The sequence below is a fragment of the Oryctolagus cuniculus genome, chromosome 13 (genome assembly GCF_964237555.1).
Source record: "Oryctolagus cuniculus chromosome 13, mOryCun1.1, whole genome shotgun sequence".
NCBI classification, from domain to species: Eukaryota; Metazoa; Chordata; class Mammalia; order Lagomorpha; family Leporidae; genus Oryctolagus; species Oryctolagus cuniculus.
This window is the reverse complement of record NC_091444.1, coordinates 66,529,928-66,549,653: the sequence shown is the minus strand read 5'-3', so window position 1 is coordinate 66,549,653 and position 19,726 is coordinate 66,529,928. Positions and strand designations below refer to the sequence as shown.

Here is a 19,726-nt window from a genome sequence, read left to right as displayed (position 1 = left end):
AGAAGTGAAATGGCTGGATTATATAGTTACAAGTTTAAATTTTTGAGGAACTACTAGTTTTCTTGTAGTTTGATGATTTTAACTATCTCAACAACTATTCTTTTTTTTTTTTTTTAAGATTTATTTTATTTATTTGAAGGACAGAGTTACAGAGAGGAGAGAGGTAGAGACAGAGAGAAAGGTCTTTCATCTGCTGGTTCACTCCCCAGATGGCCGCAACGGCCAGAGCTGTGCCGATCCGAAACCAGGAGCCACGAGCTTCTTCCAGATTTCCCACATGGGTGCAGGGGCCCAAGGACTTGGGCCATCTTCTACTGCTTTCCCAGGCCAGAGCAGAGAGCTGGATTGGAAGAGGAGCAGCAGGGACTCGAACCTGAGCCCACATGGGATGCCAGCACTTCAGGCCAGGGTTTTAACCCACTGTGCCATAGCGCCAGCCCCTCAACTACTATTCTTTGACTTCAATATTTGTTATGTTTCTTTCCACCTCTAAAAGGTAATAATACATCCCAAGGCTGATTTGGTTCTAAATCAATAGCATCCTTATCTCAAAGATGATATCATATAAAAATACAAAATAGTAGCATTGTTTCAGAATCATTCATTTTGATCCCATACCTGTGAGCTTTGTTCTAGCTATGGGAAGCCCTAAAGTCAAAAGGCCTTGAGTGACATAAACAAAATGGCAGAAGGTGCAGCTCTACACTCCCAAGCCTGTACAAAAATACTTTTCAAAAATTCAAATCCAGGCCGGCGCCGCAGCTTACTTGGCTAATCCTCTGCCTGCGGTGCCAGTACCCTGGGTTTTAGTCCCAGCTGGGGCTCCGGATTCGGTCCCGGTTGCTCCTCTTCCAGTCCAGCTCTCTACTGGGGCCCGGGAAGGCAGTGGAGAATGGCCCAAGTGCTAGTGCCCTGCACCCGCATGGAAGACCAGGAAGAAGCACCTGGCTCCTGGCTTCGGATCAGCGCATCGTGGCCGTAGCAGCCATTTGAGGGTGAACCAACGGAAGGAAGACCTTTCTCTCTGGCTCTCTTTCACTGTCTAACTCTGCCTGTAAAAAAACAAACAAACAAAAATTTCATTTAAAAAAAATTCAAATCCAACCAGAACTGTCAGAACACAAAGGTATACAACAGAGTGAAACAGGCAATGCAAGCATGGCAGGAGAGCTCTGTGGCAGGCTTACTTGCCCTTACCACATCCCTCCTCCTGCTCAACAAGCAACCTTGAAAACAGTGTTCAAAGTGCGGAACTCTGGGCCTTGTTCCCAAAGAGAACAGAGCAGGCTTACTTGCAGATCATTTTGTTTGTTCTAACTTTGGGCTACCCAAAATATGGGCAGAAGTCACTTGCTTCTGTTTAATGTAACTGAGAACCCATGAGAATAGAAAAGCAGCAAGCGTTGCTACAAGGTGATGTTAGATGATGATGAAACCCCTACAGTCAACTGAGGCCAAAAAAACCCACAAAACTATTGTAAAGACATAAAACAGACCACTTAAAGCCATGGAAGAAAGCCAGAAAGTGGTATCCTTGGGAAATCAGGCACTCAAAAATGCTTATGCAAATTGGGGAATTAAGAAAACCATACGACAGTCTGGGACAAGACGCGTGTTGAAAAAAGACCTGAGACAGGGGCCGGTGTTGTGGTTAAGTCATGGCATGGGACGTTAGCATTCCATATTAAAGCAGCGGTTCAGGTTCCAGCTGCTCTGTTTTCGATCCAGCTCCCTGCTAATGCATCTAGGAAAGCAGTGGATAATCTCCAAGGGCTTAGACCTCTGCTACACACGTGGAAGACCCAGATGGAGTTCTTAGTTTCTAGCTTTAGACTGGCCCAGAGCCGGTGCCGACACACCGGGTTCTAGTCCCGGTCGGGGCGCCGGATTCTTTCCCGGTTGCCCCTCTTCCAGGCCAGCTCTCTGCTGTGGCCAGGGAGTGCGGTGGAGGATGGCCCAAGTGCTTGGGCCCTGCACCCCAGGGGAGACCAGGAGAAGATCCTGGCTTTGGATCAGCACGGTGCGCCGGCCGCAGCGCGCCAGCCGTGGCGACCATTGGAGGGTGAACCAACGGCAAAAGGAAGACCTTTCTCTCTGTCTCTCTCTCTCACTGTCCACTCTGCCTGTAAAAAAACAAACAAACAAAAAGACTGGCCCAGTCCTGGCTGTTGTGGCCCTTGGCAGCTGGGGGGTGGTGATGGTAAACCAGTGAATGGTTCTCTCTCCCCTCTCTGTCACCCTACCTTCCAAATAATAAATAAACCTTAAAAATAAAAAAGACCTGAGAAGACCCTTAATTTTTACCACTAGACAATCTATAAGCACAGAGCAAGCAGGAAGTGAAACCTGAGGCAGAATTTTAAATGGCCCAGAGAAGTGTTAAATGTTAAAGGAATATTATGACAGAGCCAATTTTGTATAGACTAGAAAAAGAACAAAAGTGAAGACTTCAGCAACAAGAACAGCCAACCCTGAGCAAGAAGAATCTCAATATGCAAATATTCCATTTTCCTCAATAACAACAAAACCACAAAGCATACAAAGAAACAATATAGTATAGCCCATTCAGAGGAAAGAAATGAATTGACAGAAAACAGCTACAAGGAAGCTTAGACAATGGACTTATCAGGCAAAGAATTTCAATGAACTTTGTTGTTGTTGTTGGTTTTTTTTTTTTTTTTTTTTTTTTTTTTTTTTACAGGCAGAGTGGATAGTGAGAGAGACAGAGAGAAAGGTCTTCCTTTGCCGTTGGTTCACCCTCCAATGGCTGCCGCGGCCAGCACGCTGCGGCCGGCGCACCGTGCTGATCCGATGGCAGGAGCCAGGTGCTTCTCCTGGTCTCCCATGGGGTGCAGGGCCCAAGCACCTGGGCCATCCTCCACTGTACTCCCTGGCCACAGCAGAGAGCTGGCCTGGAAGAGGGGCAACCGGGACAGAATCCGGCGCCCCAACCGGGACTAGAATCTGGTGTGCCGGCGCCGCTAGGCGGAGGATTAGCCTAGTGATCCGCGGCACTGGCCCGTTTTTTTTTTTTGTTTTGTTTTTTTTTTTTTGTTTTTTTTTTTTTGACAGAGTTAGAGAGAGAGACAGAGAAAAAGGTCTTCCTTCCATTGGTTCAGTTCCCAAATGGCCGCTATGGCTGGCGCACTGTGCCGATCCAAAGCCAGGAGCCAGGTGCTACCTCCTGGTCTCCCATGCAGGTGCAGAGCCCAAGCACTTGGGCCATCCTCCACTGCCTTCCCGGGCCACAGCAGGAGGATTAGCTTAGTGCCTCAATGAACTGCCTTAACTAAGCTCAAAGAGCTAAAGGAAACCACGGACAAAGAATTAAAGGACATCAGGAAAACAATGTATGAACAAAAGCAGACTATAAATAGAGAGAAATTATAAAAAGGAAAAAGAAAGTTAGCGTTTCCTATGTACAGAAATTCTGTTTAGGGTGTTAAGTTTTGGGAATAATGCTGATGATTATCAATATAATTAATGTCCCTTAATTGTATATTGAAATAATTAAAAAGGCAAACTTCTATTTTACTTTTACAAGAAAAATTGCTTTCAGTACTGAGATTTTACATTTTGATTCTTAGACTAATCGTATAACTGAATTCCTCAAACTGCCATACCCATTAATGTTACAGCATTTCTTGATTCAATTTTGGAAGACAAATCAGAAATAACTTTTAAAAAATATTTATTTATTTTGAAAGGCAGAGTTACAGAGACAGAGATCTTCCATCTGCTGGTTCACTTCCCAGATGGCCACAACAGCCAGGACTGGGCCAGGTCAAAGCCAGAAGCTTCATCCAGGTCTCCCACATGGGTGACAAGGGCCCAAGTAGTTGGGCCATCTGCTGCTGCTTTTCCACCAGGGCCATCAGCAGGGAGTTGGATCATAAGTACAGCCAGGACTCCAAATGGAGCCTATAAGGGATGCTGGTGTCACAGGCGGCAGCTTTACCCACTGTGCCACAACATCAGCCCCCAGAAATAAATTTTAACACATGGTTTATGTGGTTCCTATGCTAGACTCTGTGCATGCTCCCTCCCACATTTCCTCACTCGAAGGTTCTGGTAAATGCAATGAAAACAGAAAGGTGAATATCTACCACCTAAATATCTTCAATTACTGGTAAAATACACTAGAAGTGACGAAAGTAAATATTCCTTCCTTTTCCTCAATACTAGACATAGTATTATGAGATGAACTTGAAAATGAGCCAAGTTCCTTGTCATCTGACCTGGGGTCAAAGGGCTGTACCATGTAATTATGGTATAATTACCAACTGCTCCACGTGGCACATTTTCCTCCCGTACCCTCAGGCTGCAGCCTCTGCCTTCAGAGGGAGCAAGGCAGGGCTGTGGTTAAGATCTTGTTTAGACTGGAGTCAAGCAACACTATTGACCCAAGTAAGCGACCTGACGCTCAACCTACCTCCTCATAAACTAATGGCAAAGGATTAAACGAGGTAACATACAAAGTGCACACACAATTCAGCAGGAACCAAAAGCGGCAGCACTGGTCTCCTGACCAAGTGTTGGATGAATCCGATGTCAATCCAAGGATGGAAAGACAAAATTAGCTGCTGGACTTTCTTTTAGGTGGCATCATAAAAATTGCTATTAATACTTCAGGACCATTTTGAGAGACTCAGGTAAGGCTGAAAGACCTCACCCTTTACTACTTCATTATCAATGGTTTAAAAGCTTCAGTAGGAATGTGCTGTCATAGGAGACTCTGAGGGACAGCAACGTATAACCCCTCAGGAGAATATTCTTATTTTCCTCTCGGATAGATGCCACAAAGGGCTCTCTTCTTGAGTGCAGGGAGCAAGCACTATTTATAGCTTGTTTGCTTTCTTGGGCCCTTAAAGAAGCAGAGCTTTAATTGCTCATGAAAAATTCTAATAAACCACACTAAACCACACTGACTCGATCTATGAGCCTCCAACCAGAGTATCTTGAACCCAAAAATCATCATTTATTTTTTCCTTTTGAATAAAAGGCTCATTAAGTCTGACAGACACACAAGTCTGAGTACCCTAAACTGAATATTTAAATTTTACAGATACACAGTGGCTCTAAAAGAGCATTTCAAAAATGAACTTTATAAAACTCACAGAAAATTGAACAAATGCATATCAATGACAGCTCCCACATACTGGTGATGCCAGTGTCTCTCCATCCCTGGGCCTTAGGCTGTAACAGCAGCTAACTCCATGGGCAGTTAGACCCTTTCAGTCACAGTATTTACAGCTGTCCCTCAAATATCACCGCTTTCTGGAGTTTGCGCCATGCTGTTTTCATTACATATTCCAGGCACAATTAGCACACATAAATATTGTTGGGATCTAAACTCTAAATTATGCAGAACATACCAATTAGCACCACCATTTGGATTCCTCAATTTTCCTCGTAGAAGCTTGATTAGACATTTTACACTTTAACATATTTTATTTATTTATTTATTTATTTTTGACAGGCAGAGTTAGACAGTGAGAGAGAGAGAGACAGAGAGAAAGGTCTTCCTTTTCCGTTGGTTCCAGGGCCCAAGGACCTGGGCCATCCTCCACTGCACTCCTGGGCCAAAGCAGAGAGCTGGACTGCTTTGGCCCTGTACCCGCATGGGAGACCAGGAGGAAGAACTTGGCTCCTGGCTTTGGATCAGCGCAGCACGCCGGCCATAGCGGCCACTTGGGGGGTGAACCAACGGAAAAGGAAGACCTTTCTCTCTCTCTCTCTCTCACTGCCTAACTCTGCCTGTCAAAAAAAAAAAGTACCCTCATACACATGTACAAATACAAAGGAAAGTATTTAAATTAAAAAACAAGTACTTAAAAATAGTATCTATTTGTGGAAGAAGGGGGAAACCTAATATTCAAAGGAAACCAAATGGTGGAATTTTCCTTAAAATGGTCCCTTTCACTCCTCACATCCCCACTGATTTTCTATAATTTTCTAAAAGTCACTGACATCAGAGATGTTCTTTGGGTTAATGGAATCACATGAGAAAGGAAGATTAAAGAAACCAGGAACTAACTTTTATATGACAATAAGTTAAAGCACAAAAAAACACATTTAGTGGTATTTTTTAAACAAAGTTTATAGAAAATTATGTTATATCAAATCCCATATACTATGTATCTTTATTTCTTATTTAAATATTCATTTATTCATTTGAAAATTAGAGTTACAGAGACAGGGAGAGACAGAGATCTTCCAAACCTACCACCACTATCCCCTTCTTTTGTCCCTTATAGCAATTTTACTAATAAAATTCACATAACACTTACTTAAAGCATACATTTAATTCAATGGCTTTAGTATATTCAGTGTTGTGTAACCATCACCAAATCAATTTTTTAAATGTTTATTTATTTTTTATTTATTTGAAAGGCAGAGCAAGAGCAAGAGATCCTCCATCTGCTGGGTCAGTCCCCTAAAACCCATAATGGCCTTGGCTAGGGCCAGGTCAAAGCTGGGATCTCAATTCAGGTCCCCCATGTGGACGGCAGGGACACGACCTGCTGCTTTCCAGAGTGTACACTAGAAGAAAGCTGGAACCTGTGAAACCCAGGCACACTGACAGGAGATGTGGGCATTCCAAGCAGCATCTTAACTGCAATACTGAATGCCTCCCCAAATATATCTTTCATTTACATTTTTCCACAAACTTTTTAAAATGCCTTTGTTTGTGTTCTTTCACATAGCATAATGTTTTCAGGGTTCATCTATGTTGTGGCATGTATTAGTACCTCATTCACTTTTATTATCAAATAATATACGATATATGAAATAGATTATATATATATATATATATTCACACACATACATCTGATCTTGAGTGGCTATAATTTTCCAATGCACACTTGTGTGCCTGTCAAATTAAAAAGGCAGATATATAATAAAGTTTTTAAAAACTAAAAAAAGAAATCATTTTAATCAATATTTGACCCAATTAGTGATACTTAGGGACTATTATTTTAAACAATGAAGGTAAGATATCCACTCTTTACAGAGACCATGACCCAGCAAAAAGTCGGAGCAAAAAGAACAAAAGAAGACTTTTTAAAAAGCAATCTAAGGGGCCGGCACTGTGGCACTGCAGGTGGGGCCTCTGCCTGCAATGCCAGCATCCCATATGGACTCTGCTTCACGTTACATCTGCTCCACTCTGGTCCAGCTCTCTGCTTTGGTCTGGGAAAGCAGTGGAGGATGATCCACTCACATGGGAAACCCAGAGGAGGCTCTTGGCTCCTGGCTTCTGTTGCAGCCACAATTGGGGGTTTGGGGGTGAGCCAGAGGATGGAAGACCTTTCTTTCTCTCTGCCTTTGCCTTTCTGTGATTCTTCCTTTCATATAGATAAATAAGTTTAAAAAATGTAAGGGGCTGATGCTGTGGCGCAGCAGGTTAAAGCCCTAGCCTGCATTGCCAGCATCCCTCATGGGTGCTAGTTTAAATTCCGGCTGCTCCACTTCTGATCCAGCTCTCTGATATGGCCTGGGAAAGCAGTAGAAGATGGCCCAAGTCCTTGGGCCCCTGTCCCATGTGGGAGACCTGGAAGGAGCTCCTGGCTCCTAGCTTCAGATCAGCTCAGCTCTGGTCACTGCGGTCATTTGGGGATTGAACCAGTGGATGGAAAAATCTCTTTCTCTCTCTCTGGCTCTATCTCTCTCTGTAACTCTTTCAAATAAACAGAATAAATCTTGAAAAATAAAAAATAATTTAATGTTATAGAACTTGACTTTAAGAGTAAGAAATGAAAAGAAGCCATTAAACTTAAGCATCCTACCTAACCGAATGCTTCTGTTTAGTCTCCATTAAGCTGAGGCATTTGAAATCAGTAACAAATTATTCTTAAGTACTCTGAAATACAGTCTGTAAATTATTCCTTTTTATTATTATTATTATTATTATTATTGACAGGCAGAGTGGATAGTGAGAGAGAGAGAGAGAAAGGTCTTCCTTTGCTGTTGGTTCACCCTCCAATGGCCACCGTGGCCAGCGCGCTGCGGCCGGCGCACTGCACTGATCCGAAGGCAGGAGCCAGGTGCTTATCCTGGTCTCCCATGGGGTGCAGGGCCCAAGCACTTGGGCCATCCTCCACTGCACTCCTGAGCCACAGCAGAGAGCTGGCCTGGAAGAGGGGCAACCGGGAAAGAATCCGGCGCCCCAACTGGGACTAGAACCCGGTGTGCCGGCGCCGCTAGGTGGAGGATTAGCCTATTGAGCTGCAGCGTCAGCCCCTTTGTTTTATTTTTTAAAAGATCTATTTATTTATTTGAAAGTCAGAGTGACACACACACACAAAGAGATCTTCCATTTGTTGATTTACTACCCCAAAAGCCTGCAATAGCATGGGCTGTGCTAGGCCAAAGCTGGGAGCCAGGAATTCCATATGGGTCTTCCACACAGGTGGCAGGGGCCCAAGCTCTTAGGCTATATTCCATTGCCTTCCCAGGCATGTTAGCAGTAAGTTATATCAGAAGCAGAGCAGCTGGGACTCAAACTGGCACTCCAATATGAGATGCTGGTGGTGGGCAGCTTAACAGCTGCACCACAATGCAAACCCTAAGGGATAGTAATTCTACACATCTCTTCTTACTGGATATTATAAATCACCTGAAGTTATGTAACCACCCCTAGGGAAACTGGAATAAGGCTTGGAAGGGAAAAGTAAAAGAACTCATAATATTAAAGCCAAGACTGATCCTCAGATATGTACAAGACATTTGCTTTAAAAATTGTTAACAAGGTTGGATTAGAGGGGCAAGATCTATTTGCCTAAGGATAATTACAGAATAAATCAATTTATATTCATATACAAAGGCATTCAAAAAGCTCATGGATATGGAATTGAAGTTTATTTGCATGCAAAAGCATTTTCATAAACTTTTTTTAACAACTTATTTATTTGAAAGGCAGAGAGAGAGAGAGAGAAAGAGAGGGAGGGAGGGAGAGGGGAATCTTCCATGCACTGGTTCACTTCTCAAATGGTTTCACCAGCCAGGGCTGGGCCAGGCTGGAGACAAGAGCTTCTGAGGGGTCTCCCATGTGGGTGACAGGGGCTCAACACTTGTTTGTTGTATTCCCAGGCACAATAACAGGGAGCTAGATCAGAAGTGGAACAGCCAGGACTTGAACCAGTGTCTGTATGGGATGCCAGTATTGAAGGTGGTAGCTTAACCCACTGTACCACATCAGTCTCAACCATGAACTTTTGAATGACCCCCCTATATGCACAGATTTCAAAAGATTTTTCACTTAAATAAATTTACCTTATAATCTCATTTTCTGTGAACTTTTTGAATGCCCTAATCCATCATCTGTTTACCTTAGATCTTTAACAAACATACTTTCATATCCTTTGTCAAAGGCTATTTTATTTTTAAGTCTATTAGGGAAAAGACAAAGGGGTATGAAAAGCAAAATTATAACATGGTACTACAAAGTTATCAGATTACATTACTGAATAAAATAAGGATAGATTTGTAGAAAATGCAAAGTTTGATATATCCTACACCAAAGAGAAGAAACAAACAAATACAAAGCAGGGTATAGACAGGCTGACTGTATTTCTAATCAAAGATGCAGAAAAGAGCAGAGTAAGAGAGGAGACATTCCACTTCATTGACTATAGTCCTAAATAAAGATTGCTGGCATGGGTAAACTGGTGATATGCTATGGAATTCCAGTCTAAGCCATACCAGAACCATTTAATCCCACATGTTTCTGATAAAAAAATAACCAGATGCTGCCTTTTTCCAAGGCAGCCCTGAAATTTGGGCAAAAAAATCCACAGCTATAAATTCTGAATGCAAAACTATACCAAATGAGAAATGCTATGAATAACTGGGTAACAAAACAGATAAAATTAAAATCAATGCCTTACTCAACATTGCTACAATAATTATAAGAAGTCTCATAAGCACATAAACTCATGGATTAGAAATCAAAGCAACAATGATGACAAAAGTAAAATTTTAAGGCTGATATTGCCACAAAAATGGCCTAATTTATAAAGGAAGGAGACTATACATATGTAAAGTATGTAGTATGAAAACACGTACAAAGAGTGTCAATTTCGGCAGTTGATTATAGTAAAAGATGGAACAGTCATAAGGAAGTAGTTAAGTAAATTATGGCACACCCATACAATGGAACTCTGTGGAGACATAGCACATGCAGGAATACCACACACAGCTGGATCCACACGTGCTACTGTAGACCTAGCATCAGAATACATTAGGAGAAGAACAGCAAGGGCTAGCACACTATACACAGGAAGGTGATTAATTTTTAATCAACTGAAGAGTAGTATAAATAATAATTTAAAAATACCTTGTGGTATCTTCTTGACAGTGCCTCTTTTACTTCTTGAAATTCTTTTCCCAGTTGTTTTTTTGTCCTTTCCAAAGAAGGTCTGTCCATCTTTGGGGACTTCACAAGGAGTGTTTTCCAAGTTCTCACCTGCAGCTGCCTCACAGGTGGGTATAGCACTTTCATTATTGTTGAGACTGTCCTGCTGAGACACTTCAGGTTTTCCCATTGCGCTGTCACTGCAGGTCAGGTGCTCCTGCCCACCCCCATCAAGCTGATTTTCATTTTCATCTGACACAGGAGCCAAGCATGTTACTGTCCTTTCCACGCTGTCACCAGGCAGACACCCATCTTTTGGTTCTATCTGCAGATTATATGTAGGGGTATCACTGTCATCCATTAGAGCATCCTTTGTTGAACCGTTTAAAGTTTCATTAAAGTCCTTCCATGTCTACAATGACTGAAGGAGAACAAACTACTTCATTTTCTAACCTCTGTCGATTCTCAGTGATCTCTGATTTTCCTCTTCCCTTGGTTGTTTCCCTGCAACTGGGAAAGAGAAGGAGAAGACTGAAGTTCATTGCTACACTTCTTTCTCCACGTGCAACCCCACCCAACCCAACCCAGTACTCACTGAACACGCTGGTTTCCAACCCTGGCTGCTCGTGAGAATTACCTGGGAGCTGCCCGCATTCCAGCTAGACCCACTGAATCAGAATCTCTGAGGACAGAGTCCAGGCACTGACAGAACTGTTTAAGTTCTCCAGGTGATTCTCAGGTTGAGACTGTCATCTTAATGAAAGAAAACACTGCTTGAATAGGTTATTTGCTAAAATCAAGCACTCAAGTTATGCCTTACCAAAGAAGTGAAAGCTACTAATGTACATCCTTCTCAGGATAAATAGCAGCATTATTTACAAATAAAAGCAATGGAGCTGGCGCTGCGGCTCACTAGGCTAATCCTCCGCCTTGCGGCGCTGGCACACTGGGTTCTAGTCCCGCTCGGGGCACCGGATTCTGTCCTGGTTGCCCCTCTTCCTGTCCAGCACTCTGCTGTGGCCTGGGAGTGCAGTGGAGGATGGCCCAAGTGCTTGGGCCATGCACCCCATGGGAGACCAGGAGAAGCACCTGGCTCCTGCCTTCGGATCAGCGCGGTGCGCCGGCCACAGCGGCCATTGGAGAGTGAACCAATGGCAAAGGAAGACCTTTCTCTCTGTCTCTCTCTCTCACTGACCACTCTGCCTGCCCAAAAAAAAAAAAAAAAAAAAAAAAAGGCAATGGAAGGTAAAGTATTTTTAAAAATAAATTTCAAAAAGGTAGGAGGGTCGGCTGGCGCCGTGGCTCACTAGGCTATCCTCCGCCTTGCGGCGCCGGCACACCGGGTTCTAGTCCCGGTTGGGGCACCGGATTCTGTCCCGGTTGCCCCTCTTCCAGGCCAGCTCTCTGCTGTGGCCAGGGAGTGCAGTGGAGGATGGCCCAGGTGCTTGGGCCTTGCACCCGCATGGGAGACCAGGATAGGTACCTGGCTCCTGCCATCGGATCAGCGCGGTGCACCGGCCGCAGCGCGCTGGCCACGGCGGCCATTGGAGGGTGAACCAACAGCAAAGGAAGACCTTTCTCTCTGTCTCTCTCTCTCACTGTCCACTCTGCCTGTCAAAAAAAAAAAAAAAAAAAAAAGAAAGGTATGAGGGTCAAACTTTAAGTAACATATATTTACACAATACTCTAATCTTATCTTTCACTTCCTAAAAACAAGCCCTGGAAAGAACTTAGGATTGTCAGCAAAATCCTTTTAAGCACTCAGAGAAAAAAGGGAAGACTATAATTACTTTTAGGCTATTAAGTGGAGAGTTGGAAAACTCTAATCTGCTCCAAAGATTTTATTAGTATTTAAATATGTGTAACAGACTACAAGCCCTCTATTTTTTATCTCCTCTTATCACCCAAAAGTATTTTATATTTTTTTCTTAAAGCTTTATTTATTTATTTAAAAGGCAGAGGTAGAGAGAGAGACAGACAGGTATCTTCCATCCGCTGGTTCACTCCCCAAATGGCCGCAACAGCCTGAGCTGAGCTGATCCTGAAACCAAGAGCCAGGAGCTTCTTCCCTATCTCCCACATGGGTGCAGGGGTCCAAGAACTTGGGCCTTCTTCCTACTGCTTTCCCTGGCCATAGCAGAGAGCTAGATGGGAAGTGGAGCAGCCAGGACTTGAACTGGTGCTCATGTGGGATGACGGCACTGCAGGCGGCAGCTTTACCCACTGTGCCACAGCGTCAGCCCCTATATTTATACATTTTAATGTATGTCTTTATATTTTTCAAAATTTAAATATATATGCATATATTTAAAATGATGCCAGTCATATTTTGACATTTTTATGGTGATCAAGCATTATTTTAGGTCTGAATCAAATATTCCAGTAATTCTGAAATACAAAACAATTTTTTTTAATAAAAAAAAAAGGAATAAAAATGGGGTGAGGGTTGTGGTGCGGCAGGTTAAGCTGCTACCTGTTATGCCAGCATCCTATATGGACAATGGTTTGTGTCTGGGTTGCTCCACTTCCCATCCAGCTCCCTGCTAATGCACCTGGGAAAGTAGCGGAGCAAGGCCCAAGTGCTTCGGCCCCTACCGTACATGCAGGAGAACAGGATGGGGTTCTTGGCTCCTGGCCTGGTCCTGGCCCGGCCGGTCAATGCAATCATTTGAGGAATAAACCAACAGATAGAAGTGTTCTTTCTTCCTCTCTATGTAACTCTGCCATGCAAATAAATAAATCTTATTAAAAAAGAAAGAAACCTCAGTGATAGACTTTAAAAATTCTCAAATTAATAGGTAGAATAGGGGCCAGTGCTGTGGCATAGGGAGTTAAGCGCCAGCATCCTATATGGGCACCAGTTTGAGTCCTGGCTGCTCCACCTCCAATTCACCTCCTTGCTAATGGCCTGGGAAATCATCAGAGGATGGCCCAAGTCCTTGGGCCCCGGCACTTATGTGGGAGACCTGGAAGAAGCTCCCGGCTCCTGACTTCGGCCTGGCCCAGCCCCAGTTGTTGCAGCCATTTGGGGAGTGAACCAGCAGATGAAAATCTCTTGGTATATTAAATTCTGCCTTTCAAATAAATAAATCTTTTAAAAAAATAAGAAAAAAAGAGAAAAAATTAGACACATGGGTTCTGCTTTGTAACCCTGTCTCTACTCTGAGGTAAAAAATCTACTACACAATATTTTACTTCTGTCTGTATTCCTAACACATTTCAATTAGAATACCTTAATATAAGCAATAAGATAAACTTCATGGGATTTCTAATCAGTATATTTCTACTTATTTTGTAAAGTTATAAATAAAATGCTATTTTTATCTCTTTTTCTTCCTCTTTCCTCTCCCCCAATGCTATACCAACAACATTTTAATTTCCGTTACACCTATATCTCACTGCATGAAAGCACTTGGCAAAAGATAATCACCGAGAGAAAGAGGCCCAGTTAATACAGTTTGAAATATGTGCTAACTTTGGTTTGGGAGCGAGGGAGTTATCAAAACAGTTAAGATTGCATTCCACATTATTTGCTCTATCTGAACAGTACCGCTATTCTCTAAGAGTCTCCATGCATACACCATTCTCATAAAAGAAACAAGGACACAGTACAATCACTGCTACAGGACTAACTCTGGCCTATTTTGCCTTTTAAAAGAATGATAGTGAGTGCTAACCAAGTTTATGGCAAGATGGCATTTAAAACACATGCACAGTATAAAGTCATTTGACACAGCAACTCTTCAGCTGAAGAATTTCAAGTGAACATATTCAAGGAAGGGTTCCCCAAGACATGAAATCCATAAAACTTCGAGGAACAAATTTTAAATAAGCATAAATAATTTAAAATGACAGACTAAGAAATCTACATTTTGACTAAAACAAATGCATAATCTCAATCCTATGAAGGGTTTAACATCATTTTCCCTATGTCTTAATGGATGTCTGATGAAACTAAACATCAGGTATTACTTTTTAAAAACTTAACACAGAAATAGCTACATATAATTTTATTTTACTGAAATGCTTTAAGGAGACTAAGGGTGGTATTTTTCTGTAATTCACACAAATCAAACCTAAATACTATACTTTTTCTTGGTTCTTGAAAGAAGTCAATGTCCTTTTTAAGAATTAAACTTCAACCCCAAATCTAAATTTGAGATTTATACTTTGGTCAAATCAAAATTTAGAGGACTAAGGTATCCTATCAACTCCAAGTTCAAATTTGCGTACTCATATTCAATTCAGTATTGAGGGAGAAAAGCTATACTCATATATTATTCTTTTCCTTAAGGTTACTACACACTTTACATTTATTTTATCACACTTTATTTACTAGATGTCTTCCAATACTACTATCTCATTGCTGAATTTCTATCTTTCTTTGATTAATGCTACCTTTGTTTAGACATATGTATCTATAGGCAATATTTAGTCTATCAACAATCAAAAGTATGCCCCAAAGGAACAATTCTTAAAAACTTTACAACCTATAATGAGAATTTCATTTTTCATTGAGATCCTATACACAGAAAATGTATACATATTTGTAACTAAAACAAAAGCTTCCCAAAACACAGCACAAGTGGTGCACTGTGATATATTCCCCATTCTTTTTTTTTTTTTTTTTTCTTGACAGGCAGAGTGGACAGTGAGAGAGAGAGAGATAGGTCTTCCTTTACCATTGGTTCACCCTCCACTGGCCGCTGTGGCCAGTGTGCTGTGGCCGGCGCACCGCGCTGATCCAAAGCCAGGAGCCAGGTGCTTCTCCTGGTCTCCCATGCGGGTGCAGGGCCCAAGCACTTGGGCCATCCTCCACTGCACTCCCGGGCCACAGCAGAGAGCTGGACTGGAAGAGGGCAATCGGAACAGAATCCGGCGCCCTGACTGGGACTAGAACTCAGTGTGCCGGTGCCACAGGCAGAGGTAATGCCTATTGAGCTGCGGCACCGATATTCCCCATTCTATTTAACATTATTTCATTTATTTTTAAGATGCTGGGATGAGTGTTTGGCCTAGAAGTTGAGACCCCAGTTAAGAGCCCATTTGTTCTAACAGAGTACTACCCAGGATGAAGTCCTGATTCCAGGTCCAGCCAGATTCCAGCTTCCAAACAATGCAGACCCTAGGAGGCAGGTGCTGGCTCAAGTAGTTGGGTCCCTACCACCTATGTAGGATTTCTGGATTTAACTCCCAGCTCCTGGCTTCATTCTGGCCCAGTCCCAGACACTGCAGGCGTATGGGGAGTGAATAAGCAGATGAGAGCTCTGTCTGTCTGTATCTCTACTTCTCTGTCCCTTAAACAAACAATAAAAAAACGCTGATCAAGATCCACTGTGGGGCCAGCACCGTGGCTCACTTGGTTAATCCTCCGCCTGCGGCGCCCACATCCCATATAGGCTGCTCCTCTTCCAGTCCAGCTCTCTGCTGTTGTCTGGGAAGGCAGTGGAGGATGGCCCAAGTACTTCGGCCCCTGCACCCTCATGGGAGACCAGGAGGAAGCACCTGGCTCCTGGCTTCGGATCGGCGCAGCGCTGGCCATAGCGGCCATTTGGGGGGTGAACCAACGGAAGGAAGACCTTTCTCTCTGTCTATAACCCTACCTGTCAAATAAATTAAAAAAAAAAAAAAAAAAAAAAAAAAAAAAGATCCACTGGATTGGGGCAGGTATTGTAACATAGCAAGTAGAGCCGCTGGTTGCCACGCAGACATGCTAAATGTTCACCGGTTCATATACTGGCTGTTCCACTCCATTCAGACCCAGCTTCCCGTTAATGGCCTGGGAAAAGCAGCAGAAAATGGCCCAAGTGCTTGAGGCCCTGCCACCTACGTGGCAGACCCAGATGAAGCTCCAAGCTTCTGACTCTGGCCTGGCTCAGCGCTGGCCACGACAGCCATCTGGGGAGTGAACCAGTGGTTGGAAGATTTGTCTCTCCCTTTCTTTTCCTCTCTCTCTGTAACTCTAACTTTTAAAATAAATAAATCTTTTTTCTTAAAAAAAAAAAAAAAAGGATCCACAAGATTGATTTCTTTTCTTTCTTTCTTTCTTTTTTTTTTTTTTTTTTTTTGACAGGCAGAGTTAGACAGTGAGAGAGAAAGAGAGAAAGGTCTTCCTTCCACTGTCCACTGGTTCACCCCTTGGCCAAATGGCCGCTATGACGGGTGCGCTGTGTGGATCCGAAGCCAGGAGCCAGGTACTTCCTCCTGGTCTCCCATGCAGGCGCAGGGCCCAATCACTTGGGCCATCCTCCACTGCCTTCCCGGGCCACAGCAGAGAGCTGGACTGGAAGAGGAGCAACCGGAACTAGAACCCGGCGCCCACAGGTGGTGCCGGCATTGTAGGCAGAGGATTAACCAAGTGAGCCATGGTACCGGCCCCATGAATCCAGTTTTTAAAAAATTATCTTCAGAACAACTTGGATATGGGAATCATTTCTCCCTTTAAATTTTATGAAATCAAAGCAGAGAACAAACATTCCCAGTTTAATCTGTGTCTAAATTGACATATGCTACATAAGATACACATATTTCAATGATTATTAAAAGAGCAAAGTAAAGAAGTTATTAATAATTTTAAACATGGAAATTAGATATACTGGGCTAAATAAATGATTGTTAAAATTAATTTTATCTTTTAGGAAGCTTTTAATGTTGTTACTAGAAAATAAAATCATAGCTGTGGCTCACATTAGAGTTCTGCTCTCCTGAAACACTGTCTTGATGGTGTAACAGTAATCAAAAACTATTGTTCCTGGTAAATCACTCGATTCTCAATTCTTTCTTGCTAAACAAGTTAAGCTGTAGACACTTCCTGGCTACAGACATAATTACCATAATTCAACAATGTACACATTTCCCAAAGGAAATAGTTACTACATGCTTTAAAAATTAATTTGCAAGCAGTTATTTATTTGCTATTTTCAGAAAATAAATTCCAGGATCATGCTGTCCTATTTTTTGGTACTTCCCTATATTTCAAATATGCCTGGTATTTCATAAAAGTTGAATAGTTTTTATAACTAGTAAAATAGCCTTCCAGTAATCTTTCTAAATACTTGAATTTCTATATAATAGTAAAGAACAAAATAAAATCAGATTGGTTTTTTTAGTAAGAATAAAAAAATACTATTTCATCATAAAGACTTAGTTCTTTAAATAATAAAAAGAAAGGCCATAGAACAGAAACTATATGCTATACAATAAGAAAAGACAATGGAAATGTGATGAAGTAGGTAACAAAACTGTAAGAATATAAAAGCAAAAGTGGGAAATTGTGAAGGAAAGCATTCTAAAGGAGAAAATCGCAAATATAAGTTTTTATTTATGCAGAAAAAGCACTCTTAAAAATATGCAAAAATTAACTGAAACAATGTCATTCATCCAAAAGGATCTTGGGACAGATAAACTGAACGAAAGGAAGCATAATTTGTTTCATTTTCCTCAGTCCTCCTTTGCATAATGGGGCTTGGTTCAAGATAGCTTACCTATCTACAGGACCTTGAAGGTCAAAATGTGTTACATAAATGACAATAGCAAAGCAAAACCTCATTGTTGGTACACCTTAACAGTGCAAGATAGACTCATCTCTCCCACACATATAAAGTTTTAAAGAAACACATTTCTAAAACAGTAATTAGTTCAAGGGCATCTTCAGGCATCCTTTAGTTAGTTTCACAGAGTTAATACAGGCGCTGGTTTGTGTCCTAGCTGCTCTTCTTCTGGTCCATCTCTCTGCTATGGCCTGGGAAAGCAGAAGATGGCCCATGGCCTTGGGCCCCCGTATCCGCATGGGAGACCTGGAAGAAGCTCCTGGCTCCTGGCTTCCGACCGATGTAGCTCCCGTCGATGCAGCCATCTGGGGAGTGAACCAGTGGATGGAAGACCTCTCTCTCTGTGTCTCTATCTCTCAAATAAATAAATAATTTTTTTAAAAAAAATCTCATTTACTGCTATATATATCCTCACATACCTTACTAATTTTTAAACTTTAACCATTTTGGTATACAACTCATGCTACAGAGAAATTTATCTATACTTTAATCACTAATTATACAAATAAAGCCATATACTGTTTTAATTCTTAAAAATAAAATGACAAAAGCAAATAATTTATTATAAGTTTCCTTTAAGAAGCCTTGACCAAATACTTTGAATTATTTGATTAAAATAAAGTAATGGTAACACAAAGTTATTTAAGCTTTACCATGTGTCAACGTTTTACGTTTGCCACATGTATACATAATTTATTTCTCACACAAGTCCTACAAAGTAGTCCTATAATTATTTCCATTTTCAAAGAAAGAGACTGCAATAGAAAGATTGAGTAAGTAGGGCAAGGTCACACTGTTAGAATGTGGCAAAGTCAGGATTCAAACTCAGAGAATTAGACCTCAGAGACTGTATCCTGAACTAATATAATTTTTATATTAATTTAAAAATCCAACTAATCTCAGATGTATATACTGCAAACATCAAATTATTACCTTTAAGGAAATAATATGAATAATTTTCAATATCTTGAAATATGTTTTCAAGATATATAGAATTCAGAAAAATAGGTTAGGAAGCAAAATAAAACCCACCAATGAATCTCTGTATTTGCCACATTCCTTAAATGTGGTAAACTCATTTCCTCAGGTTTACACATATATATAGCTATATAGCATCTCAGTTACAAATAAAATCATCATGGGGTTTTTGACATTTGCCCTTGTACACACAGAACAATTTCTACTAGTCAGGTCCCAAATGAGTACTTACTGAACCAACATCATAGCTACAGAAGAGGGAATAATGTGGAAGAATCTCTGAACTTTGATAGTGTGCTCTAATGAGCAAAGAAACTGATCACATATATTCATTGTAAATGTGCTGAATTATTCACAAATTATATACATGTGCACACACATACATATAATATACATTATTCATTAAAACATATACAGAAATAAACATTTAGAAAAGATGTAAGAATTCTACTTCTGCCAAGGGAAGACTAGTTCATTTCACTTCAGACAAACCCTCATGCTGATAACTAGAAAAGCTGGTGGAAAGGTTCAGTTTGGTGACTAAAAAAAAAGCTGAGCAGAGTTTTCAGCAGATTCACAGAGTTGGTGGTGGTGGTAGGGTGTGGAACAAACTTTCAAGTGGGACCTCCCTAGAAGAAAAGGTGAGTTTGAAAAAAAAGCAATATCGGCACTGTATCAGGTAAAGCTGCCACCTGCAGTGCCAGCATCCCATATGGGCTTCAGTTTGAGTCCCAGTTGCTCCACTTCTGATCCAACTCACTCGTAATGTGCCTGGGAAAGCAGCAGAAGATGGCCCAAGTCCTTGGACCCCTCCACCCACGTGGGAGATCTGGAGGAAACT

At 41.7% G+C, this 19,726-nt stretch overlaps 1 protein-coding gene across 2 annotated transcripts in view; it reads right to left on the bottom strand.

Annotated features, from left to right (window-relative positions):
- Positions 1-19,726, bottom strand: part of CNST (consortin, connexin sorting protein) — a 92,922-nt gene that overhangs the window by 52,217 nt on the left and 20,979 nt on the right. The window contains exon 2 of one of the 2 annotated variants that reach the window (XM_051820807.2): positions 10,340-10,867. The exons of the other annotated variant lie outside the window; for it this stretch is intronic. Coding sequence (XP_051676767.2) covers positions 10,340-10,718 — 379 coding nt within the window. The 5' untranslated portion in view covers positions 10,719-10,867. The remainder of the gene's footprint in view (positions 1-10,339; positions 10,868-19,726) is intronic. 2 annotated transcript variants of the gene reach the window in all.